At 40.1% G+C, this 19,683-nt stretch overlaps 1 protein-coding gene across 3 annotated transcripts in view; it reads left to right on the forward strand.

The window, feature by feature from the left end:
- CDK6 (cyclin dependent kinase 6) overlaps window positions 1-14,357 on the forward strand; it is a 136,443-nt gene extending 122,086 nt beyond the window's left edge. For all 3 annotated transcript variants that reach the window (XM_005518799.3, XM_014248523.2, XM_088064355.1), the window contains exon 8: window positions 746-14,357. In XM_005518799.3, coding sequence (XP_005518856.1) covers window positions 746-892 — 147 coding nt within the window. In that variant the 3' untranslated portion in view covers window positions 893-14,357. The remainder of the gene's footprint in view (window positions 1-745) is intronic.
- The last annotated feature ends 5,326 nt before the right edge of the window (window positions 14,358-19,683 follow it).

Below are 19,683 nucleotides of genomic sequence, written 5' to 3' on the forward strand. Positions count from 1 at the left end.
CATGGGACAAGAATTAGATTCTGGGAGCAGTAAGGAATATGACTGAGAGCTCAATGAGTGTGAGGCAAGAGGGGAGGCAGGGAGGGAAGGAGGAAGGAGATAAATATCTATGCCTAGAAGGTGAGGTAGGAAAGAAATCTGTTCCTGCTAGGCAGAGATGATAACTGGGAGCCACAGATGAAAAGGCAGAGTAGAGCTGAAAGTCACTGAATTAGATTTCAGAAGTTAAATGATAGAAGCTCTGATACAAGAAAATAAAGTAGGACTAGGAATTGGTTAGACAAGAATAGTAGGAAGAATAATACATGGAGGTGAATGACAGAAAGAACAGTGTGTAAATGCAAGGCTGGGGTAGAGATTTCAGTGCTGGCTGGACAAAGGCTGGGATACAGATCTGGAAGGAGGGCCATCAAAGTGCAGCTAGGAAGAAGAGGAAGAAACTGAACACACAACATTAGTAGATGAAGGCTGTCCTGTGCATGTGAATTCAAGAAAACCTGTATGCTGAGATTTCATAAACTGTGAATACTTGAATTTTCTAGCATGTAATTTTTGAGGTGGCCATACTCTTATACTGTGACTGTACTGCTTGTTTTAATATGGATGGTCATTTTGCACCACTTTCTGAGACCCTGTTGTGTCTCATACTGATCATTAACTGAAGGTGGTATGCATTAATGTGTGTATGCAATGATAGCACTGTTAACTGTACATTTTAGTTAAAAATAACTTCTCCTACTTTCAGAAATGCTTAGCGTTCAACCCAGCCAAGAGAATATCTGCGTATGTTGCCCTCTCTCACCCGTATTTCCATGATCTGGAGAAATTCAAGGAGAATCTGGACTGCCATGTGTCATCAAGCCAAAACTCCAGTGAGGTGAATGCATCATAAGTGCTGACTGAAGATGAACGATAAATGAACAAGACATGTAGCTGACAAGGCCACTGTCCCATACAAACCACGTAGCTGTCCTAGCAAGATCGTTATTTGGAGGTTTTATGCACTTACCTTTTATTTTGGGACTGTGATGTGCTTATCCATGGAATTCAATCTAGTTTACTTTTATCAGAGCAATGCAAGGGCCAGGGCTTTGACCTGCTCCTGTTGCAGCTTTATGTTTGTTTTGTTTTTGTTTTGTTTATCTACCTGGGAAAACTCCAGATGAAGAGAAGCTGCTGACCAGTTTTGCTGCCATTTTATCCTTCTGATACTGAATGCTGCCAGTGTTTGATGATTGAGTCACTGCCAAAATATGATGCAATCTCTCTCTCTGTAGCTGCTGACGCATGATTTGGTACTTTATTATTGTTATTATTCTGTGATATTTAAAGAATGGCAATGAAATACCAGATCTCTGCAACCTGCAGTTAACTGAGACACGTTAATACAGCCAGCTACTGTTCATCCATAGCATATATGCAGGTGCTTCCCCGCTTGAAAATTTGGATGAATTAATTTATCATTTCGTTGTTCTATAAAAAGAACAGTGATTATGATGCTGATCATAAGAAATGTCTCAGCTTTTAGGTTTTTTCATACACAAACAAGTTATTATCTAGCTGTGTTTGTGTGCATGTTTCAAAAAAACTGTCCTGTTCTTACTGCTTCAATTTCCAAATGGTCTTTCTGTGTTGAAATGCAGACATGTTCTAGTCCATCGTCTAACCCATCATTCCCCTCTGGAAACAGCTGCAAGCATATTTTCTTCATCTCATTCCAGATAATTTTTAATGTCTAGCTCAAAGACATGAGCAGAGCCAATGAAAATCAATACAGATTTTCACCTTCAACCTATTCTCATTGTCAGCCAAAAACAAAAATAGAAAAAATATTTCTGGTTCAGAAGCAGAGAATCCTATACCTGTAATTAGCACAGAGAAGTATTTGTGCTGCATTGTACTCCATACTGTGCTGCCTTACCTGCAACACCCCCCAATACATCACAAATGCATGAACAATAATGCTCAAAATCCCTCACATGTCACTTACTAAGCAGGCTTGTTTTCTATGCAGAAATGCATGACCTTCTCTCCTAAACCACCATGTGGGGTTACTAGCACATGCCTCTCCACTAAGGTTAATGTGCCATTATTGAATGTCAAAATAACTAAGCAATTTACTTTTCTTTATAGCACAGTTATTTTAAATATTACCTGAAATTTTTATATTTAGTATTTTTACCTTAACTAAAATATATTTTCAGTATTTTGAAAAGAAACTTTTATTTTTTTAATACTGTACTGGGGAAAAAGAAATATTTTAAATCCACAGAAGCTGTTCCCTAGCATGACTTCAGTGCATTTACCTGGACATGACTTGGGGGAAAATACTTAGTCCAGTGAGTATAATTGATGCTAAGTGAGGCAGCCAGCTTTGCTTACTCCTGTGACAGTCCCTTAGGCTTCTCTCTTCCTTGTCTCTATTTCATCTTGTCTAGGTGGTGAGCCAGCATTGTATCCTTTTCCATGGCATGCTTGGCAGAAGCAGGTCTGTAGCAGTGAGTTGGGCAATAAAACTTTTCCAGTTGTGACAGGGGAACTTGTCACATCTGCCATTTCACGGGCAGGTCTCTCGCTCCTGTGGCGAATGTCACTGTTAACTCCAATTCAGGTATCTGCTGCACTGTCTGGGTCGTGGTCCACTGCTAGGATAGTAAGTGGATCTTACCTGTCTCCTGGATAAAGCTTTTTGTTACTGTTAGACATTTAACTTTGTGATATATGGTTAAATTAGGTCTACTTTAAACGAGCCAGATGTTAAAAGGACCACTTGTATGCTTGCATGCAGTGGCCTGTGCTTTTCTTTAAGCCCAGAATAAGCCTATGCAAAACTTAACCAGCATGAACAGGCAAGTTGCAAATTAGGCCTGGCAAAAGCATACACAAAGCAGCTGCACACAGAGATATCACAGATCCGTAACATCAGAATTTCGGAAGCTCTGTGAGCAGGAAGCTGAAGGCCAGGGAGCAGTCACAGCAGCAAACCTTCTAATCTTGGCCTTGCCTTTATCATTCTCTTTGTTCCTACACCCAGCTGCAGACCCACTGCACTGGTGTTGTCCCAGCCCTATTCCTGCATGGGTTAGTGGACCCAAGTGTGAATAATTTTTAACATTCACAGAGAAGGATGGGCCAGAGTGAAAGTTTTGCTAATCATTTTTAAACACTAAGTAGAACCACAAACAGAGACAAAAGTCAGGAGACTCTTGCAACAGTAGTAATTAGAAAAGTTTTTTACAGAGTTTAGCACTTTTGAAAACATTCCACATTTTACCTAGCGTGGAACTGTCTGTCATACATACCTTATCAGTGCATTCAGCTGGTGTGTCAGGGAGCTCTCCCAGAGCTCTCCACCAACTAACACAGGGTGAAAATATAGAGGAGGAGATGATATTTTCCAAATTAGGCTTAAAACTCTCAGATAAAAATGTGCATCTGTTCCATGTAAGAATCCGTTCTATTAAGCTTAGCAAAGCTAAAGAATAGAGAATGTGAGAATGTAGATACATTACTCGGGTAAAAACAGAAAGGAGGGAAGGGAATACTTTAAGCCAAAGGTTGGCCCAAAAACTAATGAGAATGTGGAAATCACCGGTAATTTAGCTACTGGAGCAGTATTTCCCAGTCGTAGTATCAAAGAGCTAAGCAAGCAGCAGAGAAAAACAGGGACTGGCTTATGGAGTCAGAAGCAGAGCTTCTGCAACATGGTGCTGTATGTTGTCTAATATAGTAGGATCAGGTTATAAATGAGAGTATTCAGGAGAAAAGTTTGCAAAGGGCTGCATTAATGGTCACATTCTGGAACATCTTTCCAGTGGGAATGGCAGGAACAAAACCAAGAAATCTAAGAATCTTGGCAGGGTTAGGGAAAATACTTCTCTAATGGGGTCCTTGTGGTAGCAAGGGCCTGGATTCAAAGGACCAAGAATTTTTTAAATTACCTCCTTTTCCAAATCTCTTCAGGAAGGAATTCCATTTGACATGCCATAGGCTTAATCATACTCCAGTCTTTCCTGCCAAACCATGTGGGGCTTCACTTACACTAGTAAACTGAGAAAGCCTGTTCTCTGGCTGGGCAAAGCACTGTTGCTAATACCATGCCTGGAATCATATTTATAATTAGATAGCACAGACAGCTGTGGGACTGTGCTCAAACCCATGCCCTTGCTCTCCTTATATTACTGGTATAGTTCCAATATTTTAGCACCTTTACTCATTACTGCCATATGTGTAGGATGTAGGACTTGCATAAGTGAAAAAGAAAGTGCTGTGATGAAAACTCTTTGTACACCTTTAAATAAGACTTCAGAGTGCAATTCTTCTTAGTGATATCTAAGCCTGTATCTGTTCTCTTCTACAGGAGTGGTTCAACAGCAACTAAAAAATGCTGAATAACAAAAGATGTATTAAGTATAGCTCCTAGAACACCCACAGCCTGGCACTGTGCTCTTCTCAGCAGAGAACAGGGTGTTCTAAGTAATGAAAGAAGAAAATTCTATCTCCCACCAACCTTTTCTTTTTTTTTTTCTTAGTCACTACTACATAATTCTGCAGAAAAAACTAGACCAAATAGCCAAGGAAAAAAATCACCACAGCCAGCTAGTGAAGTGTTAATAGCAATCCATCTGGTGCAGCCCTTTTCTCTTCCCCCGTCCATGCTCACACCAGCCTTCCCATTTGTATCCTTCATGTAAACAGGTTTCAGTGATAGTCACAGCTGCTATTTCCAGCAAGATCCTTCCAAATTTTCCATACCTACACAGTGTCAATGTCTCCTCCATTCCCATTACTAAATGTTGCTTCTTTCTGTCCCACAGCCTAAACCAGTGATGAGACAAGAATTTTGTGCACCTCCTTGCTTAGGCGTAGTTTTGTGCACCCCTGTGTTGCCTTCCATGTGGTTAGTAAAATTCTAAAAGTAGGATTTGTGCATGTTTCTGTGTAGGCTGTGCCCACACTCCAGGTTTCTTTCAGCTATTAGTCCACAATGATCAATAATAGAGTATCTTTTCCTGTTGTTTCTGTCCTAAAACACACCAAAAAATGAGGGTGTCACGTTTGCAAACAAATTAAATTTAGGACTATGTGTACAGAGCCTTTTTAAGGAAAGGTATCACTAAATTGCAGCATTTGAACATCTTATGCATGGGGGAGGGTTTCCAGCATGGTAACTCTTATTTGGTTTTCATACTCAGTGGTTGTTTTGGTGAATAAGAAGAAAATATTGTGCCTTGCTGCTTTTCACAGGTTAACTCACTGTCTTTGAGAAGCGTGGTTTTTTATACATATAATTCTTTCTGCTGTTAGGTATTAGACCAACTTTAATATGGAAAATAAAGAGAAAACACGCTGTTTTGGTCTTTTAGTCAGCAAACTTGGAGCACTTACCTGACTCACAACTGAAGACACATCAGTTGTCAAATACATATACGAAATCAGAAGCCACACTGTTTGGTTTAAATGGCCACATAAATTATGTTCCACGTAAAAGACACAATGAAGAAGTGTATTCTAAGAACTCTGTTTTATAGAACCACTTGGCTAGTATTTTTGATATATAGTAGGTTCAGGAATAGATTGACTTTTATATACAATGTGAATTAGAAGATACTAGGCTATTTGAGTGATTTTGTTGTTTTATGCTTGAAGCTTGAATTGATTGCAAGCTTAGGAGCCTAACATATTTATTTTATTGCTTCAAAACTGCTTCTAAATATCAAGATATTTTTTGATGTTAACAGGATTTCACACTTTTTTAATGTGTAAATTATTTTCTTGAAATTAGTGTTAGAAAAAGCATTTTTCCAAACTGCATTAGTGGAGGAAAATTTTAAATGTATTTTTACTTTCATAGAGAGGTGAACTCTTCAATAACTGACTATCAATAAGCTGTACTTTTACTTCCTTTTGATTACTAAGCTTTGAGTATACAGGTTACTTTCAGTGAAGAAAAAAATCAGAAACAATCTCTAGAAAATTAAATGGGATTTTATGTTTAAGCTTCCAAGTTGTATTTTCACATCCATTTTTTGGTGCAAGTACAGTTCAGATGTACAAAAACATGATTACAATTTTAACAGTCTAACAGGCTGTATGACTCAAATTGAGGTTTTATTTGTGAGCTGTTTATTTTATTATCTGTCTGTGTCTTGCAAATTATTAGATAATGGCTGTAATATAATTCTAGTTTCTGGACTAGACTCTGTAACCATCAAATCTCAGTAATTTATGTAAAACAGAAAGAAGCTTTCTCATCGATTTTATTTAACTAGTCCATTAAAAGAAGAAAGATGTAGACAAATGAATTGACAAATATACTTTTGCTAAGTGTGTTTTCTTCCCTTTAGTTTGAAGCTTAGCAAGTATTGCATACTGATATGCAACACATATACAATGTAAGAACCACAAAGACCACTTAAGAGTAGTGTGCACAAATAATATGAAAAATGGCTCATTAGACTCTCGGAGAAACCAGCTGAAAATCATTACTTTAGCTGTAACACTCAACATCTTGAAACTCATATATTTTTTCATTAAAAAGTATTCCTGAAAAATTATGTGTATGTTTTTAATTCAGTGATAGGCACCCAAACAGAACTGAATCAAGTGGGAACTTGTTCTCAAAAGTGATTTTTTCAGGCCGAGTAGATACCCTCAGTTCTTCATGTACTCATCAGAAACTAAAATTAACCAGCACCATTCTTAGATGAGCCTTTTGGTTTCTGAAAAACCCAAGGCTGCTGTGAGTAAAGTTAGTGGAAAATTTGCTTTTACTTAAAAGTCCTGTGGAAGCTTCTGCAATGTTCAGTTTTCCAGCCTTCACTGAAAGACTGTGCAAAACAGCAAAGATGAATCAAAACTCCTTAACCATATGGTCTTTTTCCCTTAATGTTACATATTTTAATCTAGTTTGGGATATATTGATGGGTTTTATCAGGCCCAGTGTTAATGAGACTTTTGCAAGGCTAGAGAAAGTAAAAAGAACTTCTACTATAGTATTTTGATTGTTGGTGATTGTAGTAGAGCAGATTTTTTTGTTTCCAGAGAAAGGATCAGACAAAATATACCGCCTTCAAAAAAATAAAAAAAAGCACCCACAAACTTCTGACACTTGATAAAGATTAGAAAAGAGATTTTTAATGAGCTGTTTGGAAAATATTGTCAGGATGAGTGAAAAGGAGCATTTTTTTGATGTGAGAAATGTAAATGCAAACAGTATGTATTGAATAGGCATTGAAACTGATACTTTTTCTCTGACTTTGCAAAGTTGATAGGGTTTTATGAAAAAAAAAGCATCCAAGTATGTATTTATTCAAACTACTGCTCAAATGTTCATGTGCACTAAAGCAACGTGTACTGTTTGAAAGGAGATGGCTAAACACATCATGTTAAGATTTACTTTGGTGTCTACAAGGATATGCTGTAAAGCTCTCAGGCTAACTGTCCATTTTTGAGCAAGCCAAATTCACATTCACATTACTAGCTTTCTGCATCTAAAACCCATCTACATGCCTGAAAAAACCCCACATTTTCTAGTGTTTACATGGATAGTTGCTCACATTTACATGCTCATGTTAAATCCAGACAGAGGACAGTGTCTGCCACTGAATGAAAAATGAATTTTCACAGACTGACAGATTCCTTTGTACAATTACTCCTAAAGGGTTTGAAATCAATGTTCAATGATATGGAGCCCTACATTTTATTCCATGTTTCGCATGTACATCATGTTATGCTAGTTCTCAGCCTTTTTTAAAAAAAGTGAAACCCCAGTTCTTTAATGTTAGGATTAATTTTGAGTAGCTAGATAAAGGAGGAAAATCGTGATGTGATGGAAAGAGAAAAAACAGGCAGAGAGTAGGAGAGTTGGCAAGTGAGTTTGACTTTGTGGAAAAGTTACATATAAACATAGGGGGAAGACTTCTTTCCAGTTGTTTTGTTTTCTCCTGTCATACAAGATGATAAAGCAAGACTCATGAACAGGATTTTGGTTCCAGATACTTATGCCAACTTGAGTCGTGAGTTCCAGTGCACTTCTTCAACATAGCAACAGCTCTATTTTTTAAATTTTGCACAAGCTAGGGCTTTTTCTGGGTAAATATGAAAAAAAGTCTTTCGAGAGAGCTTGACAGCAGACTAAGCTGTCCACAGAGACATTGCCTGTAGTTCAGCTGCAGACATTGGAGAATGTAAAGCTCTGCTGCAGGAGAGCCACTGGCAGTGCCTATTAGTGTGCAGTGTTGTGCATTAGAAGAACTCCTGCTGCAAATTGAAAATCCTTTGGTCATCCAAAATGGCATGGTTTTGCATACTTGGATTTTGATAAGGTTATCTGTATGCAAGTTTTGCTGGCTCAGTCCAGGTGGCTCACCATCTTAAAAAGGAGCAAGTCTGAGAGCTTAGCAAGTCTGTCCAACACCCAGTGTAAATAATAATGCAAAATCATCTGCCACGGGAAAAGAAAAGACTTTTTGTAGGTTGTAGAGTAGGAATGAGCTTTCTGAGCTGCTCTGCCAACGAGAGCTACTGTTAACTATTATTATGCCAGCTCAAAAAAATGCAGAATAGGAGGCCTGCATGGCATTTTGTTGTGTTCAGTCTATGTGCATGGGTGGCAGGGTAAGTGTTGGCACAGAGTGGCTAATTTTAGTCCTTCCATTGAGCATGAGCAACTAGGCTTGGCACAGAGACAAACTTCAGACTTCCAGGGATGGGAAGTCTCTAATTCTCTGCAGTAGTTCTCTGGCTCTTGTTAAATACATATAATGGTAGATCACTCAGCCACTCAAGCAGTCCTTTCCTCATTCCAGATCATCCTGTGATACTGTGAAGGAAGCCCTGACCAGTCTATTCCCCATCAGTTTTCCGGCTTTCCTGCTTCCTCTCACTGCAATGACAATTACCTTTCATTTGTATCTGACCCTGCTGGTGCTTCCACTACCACTGAAGTAGCTGTGAGCTAAATTACTGCCTTACTCTGCAGCTTTCAGTCTTGGCCAGCCAGCGATTTGTACTCTAGGTTTCCCTTGATTCTCATTAGGAACAGGGAAGTAGTACAGTAGAATATGGCTAAATGCGTGCTACTTTCACACTTTTTGGTTCAAGCCAAGCAATGAGCTAGAGCAGACTAGATTGAACATAATGTTCAGTTGATCAGCCAGAACAACTTTGGATTCAGAAGATCATCTACTAAGCACAGAAGATCCCTGAACAACTGTCTGTGATGCACATTTTTACAAGAACACACAGTGATGCCCCTGTTACACAGAAGCTTTTGATGGATACAAGACTAGCAATGCCAGCCTCCTACTGCTTACCCCACTTCCCCTTGCCATCCCCAAGATCCCTATTCCCAGGAAGAGGATTCCTCCCGGCACAGGGTGGAGCAACTGTGAAACAGTCCCCAGCTCTCAAGATAGGTTGTGGTCATGTACATAATGGAGCTCATTCCTTCCCTTTTGGCTAAGACAGTGTAAAGTACAGAGCAAGTACTAGGCGCAAGCAGACCTTAAATGCCAAAATATTCTCCTGAGGAAAAGTCTTCCTGCATCTAAAGGGGACATTTACTGTTTCTATGAGAGTTGACTTTTACTTTTTGCATTTTAAACAGCTGTGATACAAGAACTCCCCTAAGAAAACTCTCCCACTGCAGAAAAGGGATGATACTGAATTCTGGACATTCTGTGGGAAAGGACAAAATGTTGTATTCCAGGTGGATTATATGTATCTCAAGCAATCATCCTTCATCTGTGGTAGAAAAGAATCCACCAAACTGGGTTTAAAATGTAGCCTGAGTCTGCAGCATGCTAGTTAAATAAGTGTTTTTCTAGCAAAGCCAAAACCCACCATTTTTTGCAGGGACTTTTATCTTGGAGTACCTTTTAAGAAAGGTGGCTGTAACCATGAGTTGCACCTACAGGAAAATGTGCATCAGAAATTGGATGCTGGCAAGAAGTTCGTGGATGTGAGGCTGTAGAAAGTGGCTTATGTAAGCTCAGGGGGGATGTGCTTGTGTGAAAGTATTGGTTGCCATGCACATTTTGAACTGAAGTTACCTATCGGAGCATGATAGAAGGACTGCAGCATCATGAAATTAGAGGCTTTTTCTCTTTAGGTGACTAGCAGCTCTGTGGTGTTCCAGCTTTGTTTTGTTCTGGTTTGATTTATTTCACTTCCCTACTGCCATTTTCCTTTCTGTTGTGTGTAGTAAGTTGAAGAGCATTACTTTATAGTTTATCATCTCAGAAAGTGGGAAGGCCAGCACTGTCTGAAAATTTTGATCACTTTGTGGTGGTCAATATTAAGGGAATCATAGAATATGCTGAGTTGGAAAGGACTTATCAGGATCACTGAGTCCAACTCCAAGAATCACACCATGTGCCTAAGAGTGTTGTCCAAACACTACTTGAACTCTGCCTGAACCAGGCTTGGTGCTGTGACCACTTGCCTGGGGAGCCTGTTCCAGTGCCCAGTCACCCTGTGGGTGAAGAACCTTTTTCTGATATCCAACTTAAACCCTCCCTGACTCAGCTTCAAGTCCTGTCACTGGTCATGAGAGTGAGGTTGTCTCTCCTTAGTTCCAACAAACAGAATTCAACATCCACAGCATCTGCCTTCCATTAAGCACTGTTAAAAACCTGTTATTCTCCACAATGTTCAAAATCTCTTTGCCAAGAGATTGAACTCCTTTCTTACAACCCATTTGCAGTCACAGCAATGTGAGCAAACGAAGTTTACATTATGATGGTGCTTTTCAGTAAGAAATGAGAGCCAGTTCCAGTTGCCACACAGACTGAAAGAGTCTCAAGGACTTTTAGCCAGGCACCATTCATTGGCAAGGTAGTCCCTTCTGCTAGGGCAAGAAACACATTTTAAAACACTGAAGATAAGGAAAAGATAAAGGTGCCATTTATTTTTCCAGTGGAATCTGTTTTCTGCACAATGCTGTTTCATTTTGGCACTGAAACCAAGCCCACAGATGAACATTAATTAGTTCCTTGCAGTTTTTAATTTCCTTGTAAATTCTTTACAAGCATTCAGATTAATCATTTAATTCAAATTAATTTAAATTAATTTAAATTAATCTGCCCTTGAATATCATATGAATTTTATGGTTAATATGATGTTTTGCTGCATTACTTTGAGCAGCTTTAAAAATATAATGTCTTTGAATGCTCTAGTTAAAGAAAAATTATACCCTCAAAATGCTGTGTTACAAGTTGGAACTGTGTACTTTGGAAATGATGTTTATATTATAAACTCCCAAAGGCATCACAGGGTGCTTTCGTCCATATGTCTGTCTTCTACTTTCTGTGTTACAGTGTGTATTTGTACTTCCTCACTAGCTTGATACTCTTCAGTCTGAAGGTCTATGTCTGCAAAGATACAAGTGCTGAGCAGTCTCACAGAGCAGAGGGAGCTTACTCATGTGAGTGCAGCTGCTCACAGAGTGTTTGCAGAAAAAGGCTTTCCTTCAGTAACTGACTGTAATTGTGAGGACACGTGGTTAATAACAGCACCAAGACACCAGTAAATGGAGTCTGTGTTTATTGAAAATGTTGACACATTTATCTTCAAGTTATTTGACGTTAATATAAATTATTGCTATTATTATTTAGTATATTATTTTATATGAAAACACATTAGTCCTGTGAAAGGGTAGTTGCAAAAAAAAATGTGTTGAGTCTTGCTGCTTTATTGTTTATTTGCATTTAGTACACATTTTGGTTGTTGAAATAATGCTAGCTTCTTAGGCAGGAAGATAGATCAGTCTGAAAAAATCATAAGCATCATACTGTAAGATAGATCAGTCTGAAAAAATCATAAATAAGCATCATACTGTGCATTGAGTTTTGCAACTAAAGTAGTATATGTGTTCAGATTTAGTATTTTTTACGCTTTAGAGCATTTTTGTTTGTTTTAATTTGTAAAGGAATAACCAGATTACTTTGAAATGCTATTGTAGAGCTAATTTTACACATAGTGGGGGGATGTTGTCTGAAAAACTAAAATTAGAAAACATTACATAGGCTGCCTTTGGCTTTAGTTTGTTTGTTTGTAGAAGGCCCAGCAGGTATCTGTTGATTCCAGGTGCTTAAGCCAGGGAAGATTAAGTTTGTGCAGCATCTTGTAACTGAAGAAAGTTTTCTGCATTGATAAAGTTGCCCATCTGGGATTGAAGTAAGATTGCTGCCTAAATAAAAGCATAAAGGCAGCAAATTTAGGTGGTGATTTGTTTTGGGGGTTTTTTTGTGCATGGACAATTGCATAAAGTAGGGTTGGAGTTTCAAAGTATTTTAAATCATTTAGTATGGTTTACTCTTGTTGTTATTCCACTGACTACAGTTAAATTAAACCAAGAATTTGGCCTTGTAAGTCTCCAAAATTTCAGTGTCAGGCAGCTCAGGTCTATATAAAGATACTTAAGCGTAGTAAATCTGCAAGAATACTATATAAATTGTAATGTGTGAGAAAAATCTTAACTCTAGTTACATTATTTCTCTAAAAATTTCTGTTTGTTGCTTTTTTATACAAAAGGTCAGAATTGTACTTCTTAGTGGCATTGGGATATGTGGAGAAAAGCAGGATGCTGGTACAGAAATGTATCAGAAATAAGATTCAGTTCTTAATGCTCCATGTGTGCCTACCTTACATGTGACAAATCCCACTGAAGTTAACAGAAGTCATATAAAGTTAAGCCTGTTTGTAACTCTCAAGAGATACTAGGTTTAGAATCTTCAAGATAGGTTATGTTCTCAAAAGGCATTATTAAACTCGTGGTTTCAGGTTTACAGAATACTATGAACAGTGACGACAGCTTCTGAGACACATCCAGAGTAGCTTTATTAATTGATATTACACCAGACCAACATCCATTAGCAAATCCAAATCTCTCTCTGTACCTTCATTTCTCAATATAATTTTAAAAAAAAAAAAAAAAAAAAAATCAGAAAAAGAAAATTGAAACAGCCTCTATGCTGTTTGGATTATTTTTTTCACCTTTTTTTTGTCATAAAATATCATTTGCTCTGGAGTTGTCTCGGATTTGATAATTCAAGGAAAGCATGCAAAGCAGTTTGGAATACATTTCTTCATTCACCTTAGGGCATATATTCAGCTGGTGAAAACCAGCATAGTCCTGTTGACTTCTACAGCGTTGTATGTCAGTCTATACCAGTGCAACAGTTGGCATGTCAGGTTTTAGCATTTCAAGTCACTTTACCTACATATGCAGTAGGATTCTGTTTTGCAAGATGGAAAGTTACCTACAGTGCAAACTGTACTACCTAAACTACCATTGATACCTATTCACAGGACATGATTTCACTGTATCATTTCATACTTGAAATTCATGATGTTCTTTTAATCAGGGTACAAACATGAAAAGGTGCGTGTGTTACTGTTTCTTTTAAAGGTGCATCATTTTGTTTTTTATTCTGTGTGCTTAATAGTTACTAGTCAGTGTTCTTTACATTCTTTGCATTCAGCATTAAAATCACCTGTGTGTGAAATACAGTATCACCTGCCGAGGTACAGAAAAATGTAACAGCGATTTCTTGAATTGTTACTCAGATATACTGGTTTACCTTTTAGTCATCAATATGACATCAAGGGGCTACAGCATGTGAACTGTGGTATATAGAAATCTTGCACCATTGCTGTACAGGAAATCTTGCAGACTCTCTCATCTTCTTGCACAGCTGCTGATTACCATATACACATTGGGGAAAAGTAAGTTTCTGCTGTACAGAATGGCTGGGAAGTAACATAGACACTTTGGAAACTCTAGAGCTCCCTTTGCAAGCTTTCAAACAAAGCCCTTTGATCTAACTGCATGCCTGCTCTGTGTCCCAAATATCACCCTATGGGGCTTTCTGCTATAAGAACACCCTCAGCTGGGGCTACTTTACGTTGACTGCATTGAAGTTCATCGGAGCATGCACCTTACCGTATTAACATATTCTTTAGCTTTTACAAGTTTGTAAAGATGGTTGACTGCAAAACTAATGTGTCAATACAGCAGAATTAAATTAAGGCACACAAAGTTATCAATAATGTATTATATCAGAATTACAGTCCTTTGGAACTGAACGTTTTGCTGCTGGCAGTGCAAGAAAAGCAAAGTTGTGTATTTATTGTTGGGTGCTGAGGGTTCAGTATGAAAATCAATATAATAAAAATTTTCACAGTGTCTAGTTCTCTTTAGTTCCCAAATTATTGAAAAGTAAAAAGGCAGAAAATTAGTTTTGTATTTAAAACTGCTTCACCCTTCTAGCTATATTTTTCTTTTATCTAAAAATGTAAAATGAATACAAATGCAGTAAGTATTGTATAATAAATACAGAAAATTAGCAACATTGGTTTCCAGTTTTTATGTTTCCAAGTGTGTTTCTCAACACCCTGTGTATTCTAGAAAATCAGCAAACACACAACCAGACACAGAAACATACGCACATGCACACCCTTTCCAGCACCTTCCTATATACCAATTTTATTAAAATCTACCCTAATTTATCCCAATTACTCATTCCTAGATATTTTGTTTACCTACAATGAATTCCATTTAAAATAAATTATAATCTAAGAGTTTACACTCTTTCAAAGGCAAAACACTGCTGCAGTTTCTGGGGATGCTATATGATTCAGCGCTGGTCTGTTTTTACTGAAATCTTTGTTTTGGTGTAGGCAAACTGTGCTTTAATTCAGCTATAATGGTTCTCAGTTGTCCATGAAATGCACTATTTTTCCCAAGCACTTGTTCCAGCTGCTGTACTAAATGTGCGTGGTATTTTTGTCTTCCTTAAGATTCTGCTGTTTTCATCTTTTAAGGAGATGAGCACACTTTATTGATTGACTGTTGATTGGTTATTGTCATAGTTTGACACGCCAAACACCAGGCACCCACAAAAGCCATTCGCTTACCCCCTTCTGCTACAGCTGGGCAGAGGAGAGGGAAAAGACAAAGGGTTTATGAGTTAAAAGACTGGGAGAAAACACTCCAAGGTAAAACAGATTCAACTTTAAAGGTATAAGGTAAACTTAACAGAGTCAGAGGAGGATAATGAGAAGTAAAATAAGCCTTTAAAACACCTTTTTTCTCCCCTACCCCACTCTCCTTCCCACTGACAGTGCAGGGAGACAGGGCCTGGGGGTTTTGGTCACTTTGTCACTGGAGATCTTTTTCTGTTTGCTTAGGGAGAGTTGTCTTCCTCTGCTGTGCTGTAGGGTCCCTCCTGAAGGAGATGGTTCTCTGTGAACTTCTCCACCGTGGCTCCAATCTCACAAGCAGCAGTCTTGCCTGAGCTGTGGCAACATGAGTCCCTCCCATAGAAAAACAGTCTTTTCCAAACTGTTGTGGTGTGGGCCACTTGTCCATGGGGTGCAATCCTGTAAGGATGGGCTGTTCTAGTTTGGAAGGAAGGGCCCACTCTCTCCGTTTGAGTCTCCCACTGGATCACAAGTTTCTCTGGCGTCCATCCTCTTCAGTGTTTCTCTGGCATCTCCCTCTCCGGTTTTCTCATGGGCTGCGAGTGGAATTTCTGCATCCCCCGTGGACCTTATGGGATGCAGGGGGACAGCCTGCTTCATCATGGTCCTCACCACAGCCTGCAGAGGAACCTCAGCTCCAGCGCTTGGAGCACCTCCTCCCCTTCTTTTCCCCCCAGCCTTGGTGCCGCCATGTTGTTTTCCCTCACATGTCCTCACTTCCTCGTGTACTCTGACCAGAAGAAAAATTGCTGCCTGTAGGTACCATTGCCAACAAGCTCCACCAGTTCAAAGATTCCTGCAGGATGCCACAGTGCCGAGAGGTCGACCTCACCTAGTTTCTGCACTGCAGAGTCACTCGCCATGTTTTTGCTGCCGGCAATGCGGCACCGCCACCACCGAGCAGGCAGTGCCAGCCACCGCGGCTCTGGTGCCATTTAACACCTCCCTTTGTGTGAGGCAGTGGGAGGGAGAAGCCACTGCTGCCCTGCCCTTATGTCTGCAGCACAGTTGGCTAGGGGTGGCCAGGCAGGCAAGGCTAGCTGTGGGCCACGCCAAGATGGCCCCAGCAGGAGACTTCACCACCCACCCCTGGGAAAAAACTGCCCAGTCCTGTTTTGATTTTCTTCTTAAATACGTCATCACAGAGGCATTGCTAACCTCTCCAACTGGGCCAGCAGTATATCCATCTTCAGAGCCATCAGAGATTGGCTCTGTCAGACATGGTGGAAGCTTCTAGCAGCTTCTCACAGAAGCCAGTGGCCCTCCCCCACTACCAAAAACCAGGCTGTGCCAAATCAACACAGCTATAAATATGATTAGTAACATTTCTGGGTATATAGGAACTATAAAAGTGTGTTTTGAGTCAAACACAAAACGATGTATTAGGCTCCAAAACAAGCTGCACTTTTTCTGGTTTTATTTCAACCAAAAAATCCTCAAAAAAAAATCGAATCAAAACACCTCAAATACAGCTTCAGCTGATTGTAAAGTTCATTAAGTTCTCTTTAGAGCAGGATACAAGTACCTTCTATTAATGTGTGCTTCAACAAGCCACCAGGTCCAGGAATCTAAAAACTATCAGCTCAAGCATTCAAAGACATGTCAGTTTCTGGATGAAAGCTGACACAGGGACAGAAATGACTGCAAAGCTGACAGACACTAAAGCCTCAAAGGATTTTTAACTTGGAATCAAAACTTGTGCTGCCCTTGGAAACCTGAAGGAGCCAAGAAAGTCTTTTACAAGCGTTAGTTACATAAACTGCAGGTAGGTGCAACACAGACAAATAAAAAGCTACCTTTACATTATGTGACATTCTAAATTAGCCTTTAGGCACATTATAAGATTATGAGCAGCAGTCCAGCCAGGGACAGACACAAAGTGAGCTGCAGTGAGGCCAGAGTCACAAATACCCATATTAGCCATAGCTAATTGTGAAAAAAGGGAATAATGGAAATACTCAACATTACATAAAAGCTACCATAGGGATCTGGATATTGTCTGGTGCTTTATTTCTGATAGTGCTCAGAGTAAGACACCACACAAGTCCAACAGTCTCTTGACAATTATGGAACAAATTCTTCATGTGGGAATTTTCTTCCTAGCCCTCATCTGTGAGAAGGTGAGTTCATAAGACCCAATTATGGAAGAGAAAATTATAGCAAAAAAAAATAAAAAAATAAATCCAGTAAGCAAAATACTAAGGAAGGAAAGTTTACTAAGGTAGGAAAAAGCAGAAATGTTACTCTTCCCATTACCCACATAAAAGTTCTTTTACTCTTGGCCTCAAAATTATCTAATGACACTAGGTATCACATCTGTTACCACCACAGAAACAAACGCTCATTTAAATATTATTTTAAATGCAGTGTCTTTGTCTATCATTTGCCTGCCATTTACTGAAAAACAGAAAGTAAGATTTTTACAGTATCTGTATGAGTTCTCATTTTGAACTCATCAGTGTTTTGTTTTTCCGCCTCCCATCTCTTTGATAAACAAAGTCACCTTTTAGTCTCCTAGCACAAGTCCTTTCCCTAAGTTTTTTCATCCATTTTTAGAAATCTGATTTGTCTGGCTGGACTTTCAAACCTTCACGGCCCAGGGAAGAAAAGCTAATTGGGGTCTAATTAAAATACTGTGAAGTGCCTAGCCGAGGACTCCCTCCTCCCCAGTGCTTGCATAGGGAGGGACCCCGCACCCCTGCCTTCGTGCCATGGCAAGTCTTTTTATTTCCAGGCACCAGGCTCAAAGCTGCACAGCACAAAGTGTGGGATGAATAAACTCTCTTAGCTCAACTTTGGTCAAAACATTTCTGAAGAGTCATTCTGTCCTGGCAGACTTGATGCAGGCTAGGCATTACCTCCGCTGCTGCAGCTGAGCCGAAGCCCCTGGAGCCCTGCGGCCCGACGGCTGTGCCAGCACGGGGCACACAAACAGCTCTGCTCCAAACGTGGGGCCAGCCCTGAGCCCCCCAGGGCTGCCGCAGCACTGGGGACAGCCGACACGCCTGCAGTGCCGTGGGGCAGCCACCTGAGCCTGGATTGCTCAGGGGTAACTCCAGAATGGCCCAAATCTGAACATGCATTTGGGGCAAGGACTTCACCTCGCTTCACAAAATGGATATTATAATAGACTTAGGAATACTCCTGATCTCATTTTGTATGTATTTTAATGCAATTTATTTCTTTAGTTTTCAATGCACTTTTCCAGGGTTGCAGGCAGCTCAGGGAAAATTTCTGCCTGGTGTGTTTCCAAAGTAGCCAGCCTTGTTTTAGAATACACCAGCTGTTTTCTGAAGAATAAAATTTCCCTTATGCACTGTCATGTAATTTTGAACACTAAATTTAATTTGCAAGTGGACAAATTTTACTTGCAAATATAGTATAGTCACTTTCTTAGTTTCCTTCTAGTTCCTCACAGGCTGCTCTTGGTTTTACTAAGCAATTTGGTATCACAAATTCCTGTGGGCTCACCAATTTTTCTAGCTCTTCCCAAGTAAGAAGTCAGCAAAGCTATTTCAGTAACAAAACTCATTTGTGCTTGGTATGATTAACATATTAACATGTGATTACTTTTCTCCATTTTTATAAAGCTGTGACTAACACGCAGTAATTTTTAATGGTAATGCTTTGGGAAAAGGACATTTTGAAATTCTACATTAATAGATCCCAATAACTCCCGGGCTTGTCTTGGCACTTCTGTACTTCTGTTAACCTAATGTAATATTAACCCTGCCGATATTACAGTGCTTTATTTTTGCAGTGCAGATGGCTAACGAGGTATGAGTACACACTTTTTTTTTTTTTTACCCCCTCTTTTTCTTATCTCCCCCCTCCCGCTGAAATAGGACCCAATTCTATGTTTCAGGCTGCTGTTTCATAATACCTTCGTCTATGCATCTACCGAAGGCAAAAGATAAAGTGAACACTGCGGTTCCCTCTGTAACTGACCACTAGAAGGATCAAGAGGAGACAAAGCTCTCACCAGGAAATCCTGCCCTCTCCTGGGAGGCAGATTCCAGACGAGAGCCGCAGGATACAAGTGCACGTTTACATTTCAGGGCTCCCGCTCCAAAGGCTGTCCCGGCACTCGCCCAGCCGGCAGCTCCTCAGTAGGAGGGAGACATGGAGCTCCTGGAGCGGGTCCAACTGAGGGCTACAGAGATGATGAAGGGACAAGGGCATCTCTCGTGGGAGAAAAGGCTGAGGTTCCCGGATCTGTTCAGCCTCAAGAAAAGACTGAGAGGGGAACTCATTAATGTGTATAAATATCTGAACCCGGGGTGCCAAGAGGACGAATCCAGCCTCTTCTCAGTGGTGCCAAGCAATGGGACACGAGGCAACGGGCAGAAACTGATGCACAGGAAGTTCCTCTTGAATATGGGGAAGAACTTCTTTACTGGGCAGGTGACCATGCACTTGTCCATAGAGGCTGTGGAGTCTCGCTCACTGGAGATATTCAAGAACCATCTGGACAGAATCATCTGACGTGCTCTAAGACGATCTTGCTTAATGAAGGAGTTTGGACCAGACGACCCACTGTGGCCCCCCCAACCTGTCCCATTTTGTGATTCTGTGTCTCCCCACCGCTGCCACCGCCCGACCCGACGCCCTGCAGTGAAATTCCCCTGCCCTCCCCTTGCTCCCGCCCGCTCCCCGCGCTGCAGCCGCGGCTCCCCGGCCCCCCCGGGGCCGCTC

Source organism: Pseudopodoces humilis, chromosome 1 (genome assembly GCF_049639895.1).
Source record: "Pseudopodoces humilis isolate 2021_Gansu_Grassland_sample_001 chromosome 1, ASM4963989v1, whole genome shotgun sequence".
Classification (NCBI taxonomy): domain Eukaryota; kingdom Metazoa; phylum Chordata; class Aves; order Passeriformes; family Paridae; genus Pseudopodoces; species Pseudopodoces humilis.